The sequence below is a fragment of the Anser anser genome (genome assembly GCF_964211835.1).
Source record: "Anser anser genome assembly, chromosome: 2".
NCBI lineage: Eukaryota > Metazoa > Chordata > Aves > Anseriformes > Anatidae > Anser > Anser anser.
In genome coordinates, this window is record NC_139721.1 from 133,421,396 (window position 1) to 133,439,330 (window position 17,935).

Consider the following 17,935-nt stretch of genomic DNA (forward strand, 5'->3'; position numbering starts at 1 on the left):
GCAATTAAGCCTGAACCATAGACTTAATACCCAGCATACAGCTCCAGGTATTTCTGCTAAGGAAATAAGTCTTCCTACCTAGAGGCATTAATTACATGTCCTAAATCTCAATGTAAAATTTCAGGCTGCTAAGGATTTTTGGCAAGGGCTCAGGACATTTCTTTTCATCACCACCACCATCAAACATGTACGGGCCAAGGCACTGACCTGCACCTTCTCAGAGAAATGACAGCAGTCTAGCAATGCTCTGCAAAAACACAATTGCTTTTGACTGAGCAAATGCTTTAGCTTCTTCCATCTGCAAGCCTCTAGTCCCAGGCTAGAACAGGCTATGCAGACATCTCTGCTATTTATTCTTCTGTCTGTTCTCTGCACTTGGATTGATTCAAAGCACCAAACCTCAACTCTCTAGCTCTTGCCAAGCACTACTACCTACACAAAGAAAAGCCAGATCCCTAAATTCATCCTTAATGTTTGATGATTCCCAAGCTAAAATATACCAGAAATTATATAATTAAAGAGAAGGGAAAGTATCCACGATACACTTACAATAAATCTGCCAGTCTTATTAGAACAACCATACAGACGAGGAGGATGATCTTCACCCTTTGTCAAGAGCTGTGATGAAGTCTGATATTGTTTTTTACCTCCAAGTGCTTTCCAGAATTCCTCTGAAATAAATAATATATAATCTATTCAGCAGTGGATTTGATATTTTATAGTTTATCTTGTTAGATACTATTTCAAGAATCCCTGAAGAGTCTCTTCTTTGTTGTCTCAAAGATAAGTTTATTTTCTTTCAGTTCTTCCTCCAGTTTGTTAAAATAATATAAAGGTATCACCTGCAGCCCTAGACAGAGCAATCTCTTCCTCCCCTCATAGTCACCCAGGGTAAAGAAAGGACCACACTCTGCAGCTTCTGCTACTGCCCTACAGACATACAGGGCATTGCACTACTTGTGCCTCAGCCAATTCTGGATAGATGTCCATGGTAAAATGTTGTGTTAGACTTTCAAAGTGAGATAGTGAGCATATGGTTCTGCCTACAACATACATAATTGTAAAAAACATTTGGGCTATATTTCCATATAGTGCTGTGTATTCTCAGCTGCCCATTCAGAACCATGGGGTTTCATACCAACCTGGTTCCTGGCCTTCATTAATCTTAGTAGTCTGGCATTTAAGAACACTGGCAATGTATTGAGCTCCTTCTTCTTCTTCTTTGTTTGCTCCTTTTCCCATCCAGGTGTAGCCAGAATTATTTGGCAGTTTCAGAACAAAAACGTCATTGGAGTTTAGTGACGTTGCATCAACATCAACCTAGATCAAGAAAGAAATTGTTTTATTCTTCTGTTTTTCAAATAATGTGATCTCTATTTTGCATGTTTATATAAAATGTATAGATAGATGTTTATCAGCTATGCTTTTTAAATTTGATTTTTCCCTAGATTTATACTGACATAAATTAGAGAAGTGCTTCACTTGATGTAGGGAACTGACTTGAAGGACAAATCTTGAAATGATTTGGCAATAGGAAAGACTGTCTCATAAGGGCTGCTGATTTCTTGTCTGTTCTTTGCCAGCTGACTGTTCACTGCGCATTTTCCTAGTTTCCTCTGAAACACGTAGCTTGGTCGTAGCCAGTTAAACTGTATTCTCTTTGATCTATGAGATAGGTTGGTCACACAGAGCAGTGGATTTAGATTCTGCATTCCTACAGATGTGACTACCCAACAGAAATAGTCAGAGGGGCTCATGGCAGCTACACCATTTCCCATGGGGAATATTTGTTTTTACTTAGCAGGTGACCTTACCTCCGCAATCCTGGTGATGGATATCAGGTTTCTGCGGATTTGGAAGAGCCGTGTGGGTGGAGCGGGTTTCTGACCTTCCTTCTTGGATGTCCCATTCTTGTAGACAATAAGTGGCTTATTTTTGAACAAGCTCAGTAAATGGGCAGGCTCTTTGCCTTGGCTGACTCTAATCTGTATGTAGATTAAAAAAAATGGAATAAAAGAAACATAAGGACACAGGTAATTATTTTTAGTCTTTGTTGAGTTGCATAGGGGAATTTAGCCAATAAAGCTAAGAATGTTAGCAAGAATGAGAAGTGGCAAACTGAGAAGCTCTAAAAATATAGTTCCAGACACAGTAAAGTTATAGTATTTGTGAGATTTTTTGTCAATCATGCTAACACACAGACAGGATTCAAACTTCTAACATAATGTCTAGCTGATTAAAATGGCTGCTATCTACTGCAATAAGAAAATTACACTTTTTCAAAAGAACTGTCATTTCATAGAGTTTCATAGTGCCATTAATTCCCATTAAAATAGCTTGGAAGTTTAGGGGCTGTGTACTTAAGCAGAAGAGGTTGGTTATTCATCCTTTCTTTATTTCTATGTGTATTTATCTGTAATAGAATGGAAAAGATGAACATAAATCTATCTTGCAGAGGATAACATAGATGACAAAAAGGAGCTTCCATTACAGATACAAAAGACATTACTGCAATCTCAAAGAACATTGAGCTATGTAGAACTGCTATTTTTAGGTTAAATGTGCTATAAAAGTTATTTGTATACAACTGTTTATTCTTTCTTTATGACAGTATCCTTTATTTTTCCCACTGAAAGAAACAAAAAAGTGACAGTGAAAAGCTACACCACATACAGATTTCCTATCCAAATTCCCCTAGCGTTATACATGAAAAAAGTGACTTGCATCTCCCACAAGATGAAGGCAAAAGGGAGGATGACAGAAGAGAAAAGCTGGGGAGAAAAAGAAAAGGAAATAAATGGAAACTGTTTTCTAGGAAGGCACCAGTGCAGGGCGGAGCTGTACTGGCTCTGCTTTCTGAGCAAAATACCCAGAGGATGTGGCAATGCCAGCCCGCTGAGGATGCTGCTGTATTCAGCTGGAGATAGCAGAGCCCAGGGTGTGGGCAGCTGAGTCACTGAGCCCTCACTTCCCGCCCAATGCCTGCTCAACAGGGGTCCCCGTGGCCCCTTCCACCCGGAGGGCTGCAGGTCCCCACCTTTCTGTAGCTGCTCCTGGGGATCACCCCCAGGAAGGAAAGAAAGGAGAAAGGCGTGCTGCATAGCCAGCAGAGGAGAAGTGGAGAGCACCAGTGCCAGCCCTTGAGCACTGCCTGGTGAGGCTGGAGGCAGTGGGAAGCAAAGGAGCTGAAGAAGGAAGGGCTGCTCCAGCCTAGCAGGTGGTCGTGGGCAGTAAAAGCAGTGCTTCTAGCTAGCACGCAGCTGGTCAGACTGGTAACACTGCCTGATAAGGATGCCCCAGAATATGTATATTTGTGGGTTCCAAGCTGCGAAATTGTGGCAGGATTTCTACAAATGAAGGGAAAAAATAAAAAATAAAAAAATAAAAAAGGAAAGAAAAATGCTGAGGGAAACGTGTTCCTGCAAAACAAATTTTGTCACGGCCTTTTAATAGTAATTTATACTGTAGTGCCACCTAGTGAGCAAAAATAGAATACTTTAAACCTTTCAAATAATGCTTATACAGATATTAAGTATAGGTAATATATTATAGGTAGGCACGTATATGCATACAAATCCACACACACATATATATATATGTATTTACACACACACACACACACACACATTCTTAAATTCACTGCAGGCTAAAAAAACATTTTTAAGTATCATGTCCACTGCAGTGAGGTGGACGTCCTTCAGCTTTCATAATACAGCTTATTATTATTGCAGCTGCTGGTAGTAATGTTATTTTTGCTGTAGTAATTCTCTAGTGTTAGTATTGGTCATGGGTATGGGGAAGGACCATATTGTGCTGAACTCCGTCTAAAGATAGATCATATGTTAAGAATATTTCAAGGAATAATTAACTGGGAATCTTTTAATCTTTCCTTAATGTAATTTCAATCATAAATCATAACTGATTAATAGCTAAAAGTATCATCTGCTATCTAAATTAACTGCACCTTGGTGGGTGTGAGAAGCCCTTACTTTGGTAATTAAGGAATGGGAAGCACAGAATTACCTTCTAGTGCCTAGAAAATCCCTGCTTGTCCTTAGTCATCTTTCTGCTTGAGCCTGTGTGTGAAAACAGGAGGCCTCCCACCTCTTCCCCTACACATGCCTCCTCACTAGGGAGGAGAGGAGAGCATACATCCTAGTCATGCTAGGACTAGCTTATCTCACGTCTTTTACCTGACGATGTCATAGAAACATAGAATCATAGAATGGGTTGGGTTGGAAGGGACTTTAAAGACCTCCTAGACCACCCTGCCATGGGCAGGGACACCTCCCACCAGACCAGGTTGCCCAAAGCCCCATCCAACCTGGCCTTGAACACCTCCAGGGATGGGGCATCCACAGCTTCTCTGGGCAACCTGTTCCACGGCCTCAACACTCTCATAGTAAATAATTTCTTCATAATATATAATCTAAATCTCCCCTCTTTTAGTTTAAAACCATTACCCCTTGTCCTATCACTACACTCCCTGACAAAGAGTCTCTTTCCTGCTCTGTTGTAGGTCCCTTTAGGTACTGGAAGGCCACTATAAGGTCTCCTCAGAGCCAGTGCACAGACCCTTTCTGCAAGTGTAGAGCTTAAGGCACTATGGGATGGGAAAATCCAAGGTATGTTCCTCACAACAGCTGGGTCAGGCCAGACCCTGTGACATAGTTCTGGCTGGTTCCCCTGCTCTGGCTTTTCATGTGGCTTTCACTTCTCCCAGTTTTTGCCCTCTGTAAGTCAGGTGTCTTGTCTAGGCTAAACATTGCAGCTTCCTGTATAATCAAAAGGAGACAGAGAGGCACACGTGGCTATTCTCTGTCAAACACCTGCTTCAAAGTGGGTTGCCCTAGGAGGATCTTATCCTTCAGTCTCCACAGGCCATGTACACAGTCTGTAAAACCAGGCAGGACTAAAACCTAATTTTCAGTCAGTGAAAGTTGAAGGAAATAAAAGGCAGTTTTAGGTTGTGTTATATCTCTGTTCTCTACATTCAAAAGAGATAATTCAAACGGGGAACCTCCACTGACTTAAAAGGAAAAAAGGAACACTGTGCTTTAGCTTGATACAGACTTCTGTAGACACTGACGTTCAGTCAGTTATCCAAATTGTATGTATACAACTCTGTTTCAGTGAAAAGGAGAAAGTTCCTTGACTTTATGTTTTTTTTTTTCCTTTTCTTTCTGACATCAAACAATCTCTACTGCAGCAAGTGGGAAAACTAAGAGATATGAAAAAAACATTCATGAGGGGCTTGTTATTAATTGGAGAAAAGCTTGGACAAGTCTTCCAAAGAGGAAAGGCTACCAAGTTAGGTGAATCCTAAAATGCACCTGGAAGTTACTCTGACTTAATATGTGAAGATTTTTAATAATCATAGCTAACGAAATATAGAATGACCTAGTTTAAGGCTATATAGTGCTCTGCAAAGTAACTCTATCATTTTCACAGATTAATGCCAACAAGTAAGAAAGATATTTTAAGATAAATACGAGGAGCAAATAGTGTTAGTTGTATGAAGAAAAGGCAAAACTTTGAAAAACTAGATTATTTTGAAATGAACTCAAGTAACTGGCAGTTTGGTTTTATCTGTAGAAAGGAGTAGATGACAAGAAGACTGTGTGAACACAAACTTGCTTGTTCGCTTTTTAACTAAGCAGATACATCCATCTTCTGCAACTAAGCTAACTAATAACAAGTGGTTAAAGACCGGATACCATTTTCTAAGAAAATCTGAGAGTATGGCCACATGCACAATTTCCTGCAGGGTGAGCTGGGAGGTAAGTTTACAGGGCTTCATGGTTAACCTTCATGCCATTAAGCTGTTGTAAACGTAAGTTCAGGTAGTTTACTCACGGATGAAAGAAAGTTAAACATCTTACTACACAGAAAATACACATGCACAGAAGGAGTCACTATGAGCAGTTGATATTCCCAGTCTTCCAACACTATATCTTCCTTTCAATTTTCATTGTTTCTTCAACTATATTGCATGCTCTGTTGAATTTCATCTGAAAGACACTAACCTGCACAGCCTGACCATTCAATAAGCGATCAAGCTGAACAGTCAGAAATGCAGATGCTGTCAGTTCATCTTTTGTAGCATTGGCTCCTTGCCTGAGGAAGATATGGTAAAAAACAAACAAACAACACAACAATAGTTAAGTCCAGTTTCAAAATGATCCAGAGTTTATACTGCATGACAAATACATAGTAAATAACCTTGTATTTACATGTGGTTCTACTCTTCTGAGCAGGACAAAAAGTTAGCATAAAATAATATCCACATGCTAGAGGTCTGTGCAAAGCTGACCAAACATACCATGTGTAGATGATCTGCCCTTTAGGATAAGTGTAGAGGACAATGTAGCAGTCACCACCATAGAATTGTCCATATGTCTCGGGTTCCACAGGAACTCTGCCGCTGCTTTCCACACGCCAGATCTGGGAAACACAGAAATCATTGGCAAATGCTGAACTTCATCCTGAGACACTTTAAGGAGAAATTTACTGTATCATCCCTTAAGCAACTTTTGCTTATGTACCCAATTGTTACGTTATAAAGCCAGGAAAGATTCTTCTTTGAAGCAGATCTTTGTACCCTACGTGCACTGAATAAATGAATAGCGATCACCAACAAGCCATTGCAGTGCACTTTTCTTTGTCCTGATGCTTTCTTTAATATCACTCTATCAACATAATGCTATGTTGAACTTTTTTAATGTCTTAAGATGATAATGTGACATGAATGGCACAATATTATGGTTCATAATAGAACTATCATGCTATTTGGGAGAGGTACATTGTAGTTAAATAACATACAGTTTTGCAGATTTCTTCCTATTTGATTCACTAAAGCTCAATTCAGTTAATGACTGACCTCCAAAAACATACTTCTAAAACTATATGGCAAAAAATGCTTCAGACCTAGATGCTGTGTCTCAAGTCTATGCACCATCCCAAGTATGAGGTCTGAAACTCGGAAAATATACCAATGAGACTGTAGGTATTTATCCCTCCTCTTACTTCCAGAATCCCAACATAGGCTGTGTTGGTGCAATCACAGACTCATTTAGGTTGGAAAAGACCTCTAAGATCATCATGGCCAACTGTTAACCCAGCACTGCCAAGTCTACCACCAAATGATATCCCTAAGCACCACATCTACACATTTTTTTTAATACCTCCAAGGATGATAACTTAACTACTTCCCTGAGCAGACTTACAACCCTTTCAGAAATTTTTCCTGATATCCAACCTACACCTCCCCTGGCACAACTTGAGGCCAGTTCCTCTTGTCCTAGTGCTCGTAAATGCCAAACAAAGCCTGTGTAGTCCAAAGATATTAACTTCAATAATGTGAAAGACTAATCTGAAGAGATTCAAATGGGATATGGGTATATTTAGAAGGACTCTAAAGCCATCATATTCTCTTCAAATCCAGGCTACCTGAGAGACCCACTAGGGACAAAGAAGCAGATAGGACAGATACATGAAGATGTATGTAAAGAAACGGATTGAATTTCTGACTCCAAGGGAAAGTCTTCCCCTTCCAGATTTCAAGCTGATGTGGGCTAGAAGTATTCCTTTAGGACAACAATCATATTTAAAATATTTCTTTAAAAGGTATTCTGTGAAAGGGAAGACATTTCTTCTCTTTGATTTTTGCTGATGACTGCTACAATGTCTTTCATGAGTATCAAAATAACATGACATGTCAGCATACAGCTGACATAGAGATTCACTTTCCACTTCAAAATACTTTTTCTGATGGCAGGAATAACATTGCCATTAATGTAGTTTTACTCTACACCACAGTTTAAATGGCAAAACATTTAGTAGCAGTTTAGCCTGATACAAGTAACCGAAGAAATTGGGTCAATGCAAACTGCATGTTTGTTAATTACAACACAAAAATTACCTCTACTTTCCCTGAACCATCATCTACCATGTTATGTTGGGCAGCCATTTGTGGAGAGTCATGTAACTTGGTAGCATCAAATTCAATCTGCTCAATTTTAGCCACTCTCTCTGTGACATATACTTTGCCAAAGCCATCACTTTCATCTTTATCCTTCCAGTCTTTGAAAAATTGTTTGAAAATTGGCGTTTCACCTCCTTCTGGAAGCACTTGAATCTGAAATGAAATAAGAAACATGGGATGGAAGGAAAACAAAACTGACATGGCTACTCGAACAAAAACTTTTTTGAATTATTTGTAAGTGAAACACTGCCCTTATGGTCTTACATGCCCTTAATTTTTTTTATTTTTTATTTTTTTTTTATTTAAAAACAAAGCCCTTAACAGAGTTCATTCTCTGTTGGTATCATCTCATAAATAGATCTCACCTGTGTGTTAGCAGGATAATTCATCTGCTGTATGAATGCTTCAGCATTCTTCATGGCAGCCTTTCTCTCTTGTGGGTTAGCATCTTTGCCTGGTTAAAACAGAAGGATAACAATACATGAGAAAGGGCAATGAGCTCACAGATCCTGCAAAAATAAGATGTCCTTGAGCCAGGTTCTCTTCAGCCTTGCCAATGCCTGTCTTGAACAAACACAAATGCTGGACATAGCATGAGTAATAACATTCACACAAAGCTGAATGGTCGAAACAGTACCTTAGTGGTTTTGAAAACAGTTAAAGTAACTGGAAAAAAAAAAAAAGTTGTATGCATCCAACAATAACAACCTGTTTCCTTTCTCTGAATTGTCCCTTTCTGGGTTCCAATGTGTTAAATGAAGGTGCTGTCCAGAACTGCCTTCCCCTCATTGGGTACCACCACTGTTCTACAGACTGAGTAAATGAGTAAAAAGCCTTTTTAATCTGGCTATGCTGTGCAATTTACCACCACCCTTTCCTACCCATTGCTCCTTCCTCAGCCTTGTTCAGTATTAGACATCTCTGAAAGCGTCTGTAGGATGGCTTTTTTTGTATCTGTTCTGTGACCCGGATGGCTATCAATGACTATACTTCAAAGACCTCTTAGACTAAGAGGTACATCTTTGTAGACTACAAAGATGCTCTGATAAGCTATATATTGTATTAAATTCTGAACGAAACTATTAGCAAAGTGTTTCGCACTCCTCAGCTTAGTGGTCTGAATATTTGAGCAACCTGCGGTTTTGAGTAACCTGGTCTAATGCAAGGTGTCCCTGTCCATGGCAGGAAGGTTGGACCTAGATGATCTTTAAGGTCCCTTCCAGCTCAAACCATTCTATGATTCTGTGAAGATTTCCAGTAGCGATGATAACTACAGCCCCTCAGTGCAAGGGTGAGACTCACAGATTAATGTAGTGTTGTTCTTTTTTTGTTTTGTTTTTTTGACATATTATCATTACCAACAGTAGCAAAGCGAGGATGCACAAAGGAGCATGTAGGGCTGCATTCATAAGACCTACATTGTATATAAGATGTCTGATCCTATTGGGTTGGTTATTCTAGGAGCTGTCAGGTGAATAGGGAAAACCAGGAATTAGGGGCTCATGTAGAACTTAGGTTATATGAACACAATGCACGCAAAATGCTCTGTTTTAAAGGACACATTCCTAACTGCAAATGAAGTATTAAAGCAAAATGTTTACAATGCTTTACAACGCACATGGTAAAAAGAAAAGCAAATGCCAAACAATAATTAATACACTGCCTCAGACAAAAAAGGGGAGATACTCAATGCTGGATGCAATGGCAGCACCAGGTAAAGGGTGTCCAGACCTAATTCCTCAGTTCCCTTCTGGGAAAATGGTCAATCAGAAAAATTGCAGACAGTCCTACAAGCATTGATGATACCATAGAGAACCATTCACAAGGAAGAAAGAAGCATCAAAGTATTTGTAAGCTTATGCTTTTAGTTGATCTCTGGGACATGAAGATTGTACTTCTTACTCATCTTTCAATTTCACACCTCCAGGAAACAAAGTATGGAAATACCTGTTATCAAACTTTCAATGCACATATTTTTCTCATCGAAGATAGAGATTTGATGGCAATATACAAAAATTGCAGGACTATTATAGAATTATAGATTATTTATGTTTGATTTGTAGTTGCCACTTAGATAAGCATTTAAGCACCCAGGCTTACAGATGCCTTAAAAATAGCCAGGATCCTTAGACAGGACTCAGACTCAAAGCCCTTACTCACATCCTTATCCATTGACCACGCCAAGGAAGAACTGCGTGCAGGGTACTGTGTCCAGCTAGTATTAAATTCTTGCTAGTGTTCAGTGGGTGTTGTGTGTACTCCTTAGAGCTGTCGGTGTTCCTTCTGCATTTGCGACACAAGTGATCTCTTACCTTTCCACACAAAGATCTTCCTTGCAGCACCGTTGTCCAAAATGAAGCACTCCTGAGACAAAAGCATAGCCATAGAGAAGGGGTTTTCCTCTGCTACCACTGACACCTTCATGGATCCACTTGCATCTGACACCTAAGGAAGTAAAAATTACAAACTTAGATCAACTCTGGTTTTGATAATCAAACTAATTTCCACTCCCCAAATTACTATAAAAATCAATTACCCTTCCTATGTATGACGTTGGTATCCTGCTGGAAGGTAAGCAATTAATGAGTTTTAGTTTCATTTCATTTTACGTCCAGTAGAGGGAGAGGTAGTGTTAATTTTAGTGATCCTTGTCTCAGCTTTTCAAAGTAAATCAAGTTTCGTTTCCACTCTCAATTCGACTGCTTATTCGATGAACAGCTCACAGTTAAAAACACATACTTTCGTCAGCCCAACCTTCATGCTCTGCTGAACTGGCGGAGGCCCTAGATGTCATCCTCTGCTACTAAGCAACCCTCACTGAAGCCAATGGTACACGTACATGCTGAATGAGAGCATTTGAAACTATGATAAAATAATCCTACACTGATCTTGACAAATTAAATATCTACATTTATACCCTACAGTTCTTTAATAGAAAGCTGTGATAGGATCTGTTGCAAAATCTGCTTTGTAACCTCTGTAAATTGATACAGACCTTTATAAACTTCTAGAATGCACTCCTACAAGGCTAAAAAGACCAGCAAAAGGATTTATTACTCTTGTGGTTTCTGCCTGTCAGTCCTTAGTTCTTTTCATAACTAAATATTCACTTTAAATACACCATTATATCTTCTATTGCATATTATGGAAACTACCATTGAATACCACAAATAAAAATAATTTTGCCTACTTTGAGGGCTCACTGTAGACCCGTCTTCTGACTTTGACACTCACTTTTATATCGCATCACTTTTGAATTTGGTTAACCGAGATCTGTTAGCAGGACCCATATACTTAGAATTTCTTAGATATTCACTGAATTTTATGAGAGTTCGTGGGATCCAAAATTCAGTGTAAACACTCTACTGTAGCCTTTGCTTCTCAAGTACTATCTTATAACAATGGTCCTGATCATACATGCAGGGTTCCTTTTTCTTCCCCTCCTCTCCTTTTTTTTTTTTTAAGCCAAAACCTCTACTATAAAGGTGAGAAATACATGCTAGATTTTTTGGCAAGAATGGAATTGTCCTTAGGTTTGTGCCCTGTGATTAATGGGAACTGATCACTAAAAATGGACTTGTAACATGGATCATCTGGAATAGGACTCTTGTAAACCCCAGCCATGCATACAGGTAGGGTAAGGATCATGTAAGAAGCAGGGAGAAAGATGGCTCCATCCTGCTGCAGTCTGTGGGATGCAGACTCTGCAGATGGAGTGATTCACCCTTTCTCACACTTCACAGCAGCACCAGAGCTGCTGTGGACACAGCACCTTGAATGTCACATACACAGGGGTCCAGCAGCATGTAGTGCTGTTGGTGTTGCTGCACATGGCCCAAACTTTTCTCCTTGTTACATGATTATGGGAAAGGAAAGAAAGTAGTGTGTGTCAGTAAAAGATTCTGCTATGTCACACAAGATGACCTCATTGCATGAGCAAAAGTGCAAAATGCTGAAGAGAAAGGCCCGGATCTCAATGCTATTAGGAACTTGTAAAAAAAAAAAAAAAACTAACCTTGCAGTCTTCAGGATAAAATAACCTTTTTTTTTTTTTTGGTGGGGAAGAATAGTAGAGTATTTTCTAGATTTCATTAAAAACAACCCTCTTTTCCAAACACTTTCACACTTCTTTTCTCAAGTAAGAGAATATGAAAGAAAGGAGGGAGCTATGAAAGAAAAAGAGAAAATACAGAGCTGGAAAAAGTTTGTTGTTTCAGTTCTGTGGCTTTTTGCAATTAAATGGAGTGTCTACACGTTTTAACTTCAAAACAGGTTTTTTTTAGGGAGTTGGGGTGAGCGTGGAAATGATCAAATACAAAAACCTGGCTCTGCTTTGACACTGGTAATGAAGAAAATGCTTTAGAGTAAGTTGTCTATTAAAGTGAATCACAGACTATTTGTTGAATAATGTGTTCCATGAGTATCACAATGCTTCTCAATAATTTATTTAAACTGTTATCAGTTTTATTTGTTCAAATTAAAGAGATATGTAAATAATTTGACCATCTTTGGAAAGGAGAAGCTATTCACACATCCTTTCAAATAGAATGCCAATAACTTTTAACTACTTCCCCATCTCTAATACTTAGACAAAAATAAGTAGTTGTATAGACTTGCATATAAGTAAGATGCTGTACTGTTAGCTTGAAGGATAAATTCCATGCCTCTTCTGGGCAAGAACAGTATGCCTACTTTAATGCAAGGAAAAAACAACTTTGCTAAGTGTAATCATAAAATTCCTACTGATAAAATGGAGTAAAATTGTTATCCATTCCGTTTATGGTTAATTTTTCTGATATTGGCACTGTCCCAGTTAGCGCTAAGCCATTGAAGGTGAGGAAGAAGAAAACAGGCATCACAAAAGAAAGGCCTTTTGTGTTTAAATTCTATTGGATTTTACTTAGAAAAATATAACATAACTGTACATCTCTCAAACTCTGCTAAGAGTAAGTAAATCATATAGGTCTACTACAACTATCTCTTTTAAAATCAAAAAGACTGGAAATGTAGATTGATTTAAGACCAATTAACTCTTCTTTGACCTGCACCGAATGGTTCATAGGCCATGCTTAATTTGTTTCCTGAGTAAACAGGACTGTAATCAATATTTTTTCCTCAGCTCCTCTGGGCTATCTTGACATCCTTTGAGAATCTTGTCCATTGGATGTAAATCAGCCAACACAACTGCAGTCCTGTAACTGAAGCCAGAACTCCATATATGAAGGTATTACATGCATGAATACCATTGAGTGCACCTAACACAAAAAATAAATTTACTTACCATATATAGTTTAGCACTTCTCCTATTTGTAATATCAGCCATCTCATCATCATCATCACCACATTCAGGAAGCTCTGGCTTTGCCCCTAAAACCTGTACAACAAGAAAATAATAAAATCAATGTAGAGAGATTGTAGGTTCTGCAGCATAAATACCCCGAAACTGTAATGTGTTATCCCAGTAATCAGTTAGTTGTGATTATCTTTATACTTATTCCAATCTAAATCCAAACTCATGGATGACTTCTTTGCAAATAACTGTGTCAGATCTTTAGTAGCATTAGATCTACATGTTGTCTTTCCTGCAAGCCAACTTGCTGGTCTTGTATAGGCTAGGACAGGAAATGGTATATTACTTAAAGCTTCAAAGGATGGAAAGACACACACACACACACGAGAGATTTATCTGCTCCTACTACTCTATGTGTTTGTTTATATGTCTGTCTTCCCCTTTTCCTCCCAATGACTTCTACAGTGTTGGTAAGCAGGTCTCACGCTTTTTGGAATGACATTGCTCATGAAATGTTTGAGAATAAAATTAAAGCAAAGTGAAATACATGAGTTGAAGTTATTTTAAAAATCAGTTCAGTTTCTTATAAGATATCAAATTATGAGTTCGAAAATCTTTACATTTACAGATTCTTAATCTCATTTTCAAGGGGAAAAATTAGCTGAATTCTTAGGAAAAAAATCATGGAGTGAAAAAAACATTTTCTCGCTCCATAACCAGATTATCAATTTTAACACTGTGGTAGTTTTTACATCATAGTAGTGTTACACCATGCATAACCTTATAGTAACTATTACTAGAAGAAATTTACAGAGGTTCATCAAGAATATGTAATAGTCAGGTAGTCATTATTAAATCCTAGTAACTCATTATTAATGGCAAGACCTCTCCATACTGACTGATATATGACCAGATCCAATTCTGTTGCACACAGAATTTTATGGATTTCTATGGAGTTATGTCCTGAAATGAAGGTAGTAGTGGTTAAGATGTCTGAGTAACAGTATATTAACATCAAGTACAAGTGGCAGAATAGCCTTTCTAGGGATTTGCATATAACATGAAGTCATGTGCAAAAACATTGTAAATATTTGATAATAGGAAAGGCTGACAAAGCATATAGCTGCAAGAAATTTCAAAGAAAACTGTAGCGTATATGTTGAATATAAATCTGTCATTTGTGGAATTTTCTGACCTGGAAAAGTAAAATACATGGCCTTAGTAAGTGTGGTTGCTCCAGTTTAATATTTTACTTGTGACTCACTGAAGACAAAAAGTAATGCCCTGAAAGCCTAAGGTGTTACCAGTAGCTCTTCAGTATCTATCAGTCAGTATTTCCTGAACTGACACTACATGGCTGTGGTTCTATTACTATATAGGCCAAGCAGGGCTATACTTTCATAGCAGAGTTCCACAACACTGGTGAATGACCGATTAAAAGAGAATGTGCGTATGTGGCATATTGTCACAAGTTTTCTGAAAATGTTTCCCTTCCTAGGTTTGCAAACTGAACAGGAGCCTACACACTAGCTGCAGAGCACCAAGAATAATGCTGGCTTTGTAACGCACGGGTCAGAAAATTACCAAGGAACAGGCACACTTCTTTACCTGAACACATATTGAATAGCTTGAGGTTTTCATAACATTTGACTTTCAGTGGCTATTAAAAGGGTAAGAGACCTTACCCTTTAATAAAACCTCCAACTCCATACTCACTATTTTTTTCTGCTTAATTAGGTACTTCCAGCAAATACAGAAATCCCACTCGCACACAAGTTGTGATTCCTGACATGGGTAAAGTCAGCATTTTCTCTTGCCATGCATACAGAATACCTGTGGCACCACGATCTCTTTGCTTCACTGTAAGTTGCTTAAAGTGATATAAAATAAATTGCTCTTAAAATTTCTGTGTGCACAGGAATCTTTGAGAGCTGTGCAAGTGCCACGCTGAGTATTTTTAGAGGAGGCTAAGAAGTTCCTCATGGTGCTTATGAAAGCAACTTGACAGAAGCAGCCTCTCTGCTGACAGCACCGTCGAAGCACTCTGCTCTGGTGGCGATTAAACCAAGCAGGTTCTATAGCTTAAAAAATCAGTTTTAAAATTGGCTCCAGCACAGTTTAGATTCTGGCCTGACCTACTGGTGTCTTAAATGTGCAATTGGAAATGTTTTTTTCTAAACTAGATAAAAAATTACTGTCAGACTCCCTGTGTTTTATCTGCATGTGGAAATTTCAGTTAACCAGTACTTGCACAGCTAGAGGGGTCAAATCCTCCCTTGCACAGACCAGTTACGGGTGTGAAATGAACTGGCCTGCAAAGGGCAGAGAAACTGTGGTTTTGGGGAAACCCATTCACAATTTACTAAACAGCAGCTTGCGCAGTAACTTCTCTGGCCAAAGCTAGCCCTGTGCTTCAGTGTAGACAAGCAGAAAAGGAACATTACTGAAGGCTCTGTTCTGTGATTTTGCAGTTTCCCAGAGGAGTGCAAAAACAAGTGCAGAAGGGCCTTGAGGGTGCCCTCTTTTCCTGCATTTGAAGTCACAGTTATTATAGATCTTAGCATTGTTAAGATGGGACCCGACACGCTTCTCCTCTCAACAGGTAAGGAAATCCAGGGCTTGTGAGGAGGGCTGTGCAGCCAACACAGCCGTTAGGATAAGCCTTCAGCTGAATCCCTGCTGGGAATACTTGTGTGTGCCCGTGTCAGAAACAGAAGATGAGACAAAGTCAAAACAACCTAAGGCGAGTGAAGACACCAGTCTTGGTGTGAAGCAGGGCAGCACTACACATACACTATGTGTGAAGTGATACAGTATGAAATACATATAGTCACTACCCTTTTGTATTGCTGGGGACAAATTACATCATTCCCAACACGCATCCATTTCAGCCACTTCATTGTACAGACTGGGGAATGACACAAATAACAGAAGGAAAAAATGTGTCTAAACAGAAAGCAATTAATGCTGAAAAATTAAGTTCTGTCCCAAAGAAATTCCTCCTCAGGGATACCATCTTCCCTCCTTCTAAGGGAAACTCTCATGGAATGGCAGAGTCCACACAGAGCCACACATGTGCCTGGTTGTTAAGACAACGGATACATTTTATCAATAAGATAGGAAGTGTGTGTGGAGTTGTTAACTGCTAAACTGGAGCTGGGTTATAATTACAAAAGCATATGGCTGGCTGAGGTGTGGCACTCCAGGCTGCCTCACCTTTATATAGCTGATGAGGCATCATAAAGAAAATAGCTCATGACAGCTGAGGCTGCAGTCAAAGGCTCCCGAAGCACAGGTACCCAATGAAATGACTTAAATCAACAGACAGTGTAAAGGACTTTGAATCTTACGGTCCTTACACCCTGGTTTCACACATTCAGTGTTAGCGACAAGATCAGGACCTTGATCATACAATTCTCATACAATTAAGTATAATTAGAGCCCTGAAAACATATCCATGCCACAACTGCCTCATTCTCTGGGCTTGGCATCTTTCTTTGTAGCTGCTTGCTTGATTTCCAAATCACAGTCTCTTCCTATCACTTTACCTTACCTGCCTTTGACATATTAACATGTCAGATCCCTCCTTGCTCTTCATTGCTCCATCCTGGAGTGATGTTTATTTTCTCCCCACCATTGCTTTCTGCAAGTTTCTGAGTCCTGGAGAAAAGCACGAGCAACTCTGTGCTCTGCTAGGGTGCACACAGGTGTATTGCAGGTATTCTCCCAGTGTGCACACACTAACCTCACACTGTATGTCAGGTTATTCAACCACTCCAGGCTTAACCTACATCACGGTTATTTTAGAATAGAGCGTGCTCACAGCTGGTTATGTCAGCCCTTACCATGCTGTACATGGCTGTAGACTCACACCAGCTTACTTCGCAATGAGAGCATCTGACCACAGAGTTAACATGTTTTATCGAAAGTGTTCACAAACTCCACACCTTTACATCTTCTCTGGGGGCAAGGAGGGGAATACAATAGAAACTCAATCTGCATTAATTTTATTTTATTTTTTTAAAGCTCTGTTAAACCTTAATGTTGACACACTTACATTACTACAAGAGTGTCTCAGTGGAAACCAACAGAACATAAGCTCCTCTACAACATGTGCCCAAGTGTGCTCTTACCTCGTGGTAAATACAGCACTGTTTATCCTGCCTATAAATAATCCCCTACATCACCTTGTGTGCATATCTCTTCTGCATGTATCTGCACCCTCTCACAGAACTGCAAAATACAGAGCCAAAGCTGCTTCTGACAAGTGAAATTCCACTCTCTTGTCCTCAAAAAGAACAGAAGGAATCACAGACAAAAGGTTTCTAATCTGTAGGAATGCAAAAAGGTAAGCAATTTTAAGTAAACACATCAGAAGAAGGGGTTTAGCAAACATTGTCTTCATAACTGGAGAAGCAGGCTCTGCCTCATAAATAGTTGATATTGATTTAATGGGAGCAAGAAGTTTAAGAAGCTCAGTGAGGCTGAAAATCCAACTAAGAAAACAATGCTTGAAGAACACGTCAGGTGAAAGTTAATTAAGAGGGAAAACCAGTTTCATACAGTTTAACTTGGGTACACTAGTGCTGCGTTTGTGTTTCTTCTCACTATACACAAATTGGGTTAGGTTTCTGGGTCTGAAACCAAGCTATTTGTTGTGG

The 17,935-nt window shown here is 39.2% G+C and overlaps 1 protein-coding gene across 1 annotated transcript in view; it reads right to left on the minus strand.

Moving 5' to 3' along the window:
* SCIN (scinderin) overlaps positions 1-17,935 on the minus strand; it is a 52,886-nt gene that overhangs the window by 5,093 nt on the left and 29,858 nt on the right. Inside the window, exons 5-13 of the mRNA XM_083824316.1 lie at positions 13,266-13,358; positions 10,297-10,429; positions 8,350-8,438; positions 7,922-8,137; positions 6,323-6,444; positions 6,027-6,117; positions 1,815-1,985; positions 1,143-1,320; positions 550-671 (exon numbers count right to left, since the gene is read on the minus strand). Of these exons, the coding sequence (XP_083680442.1) occupies positions 550-671; positions 1,143-1,320; positions 1,815-1,985; positions 6,027-6,117; positions 6,323-6,444; positions 7,922-8,137; positions 8,350-8,438; positions 10,297-10,429; positions 13,266-13,358 (1,215 nt within the window). The remainder of the gene's footprint in view (positions 1-549; positions 672-1,142; positions 1,321-1,814; positions 1,986-6,026; positions 6,118-6,322; positions 6,445-7,921; positions 8,138-8,349; positions 8,439-10,296; positions 10,430-13,265; positions 13,359-17,935) is intronic.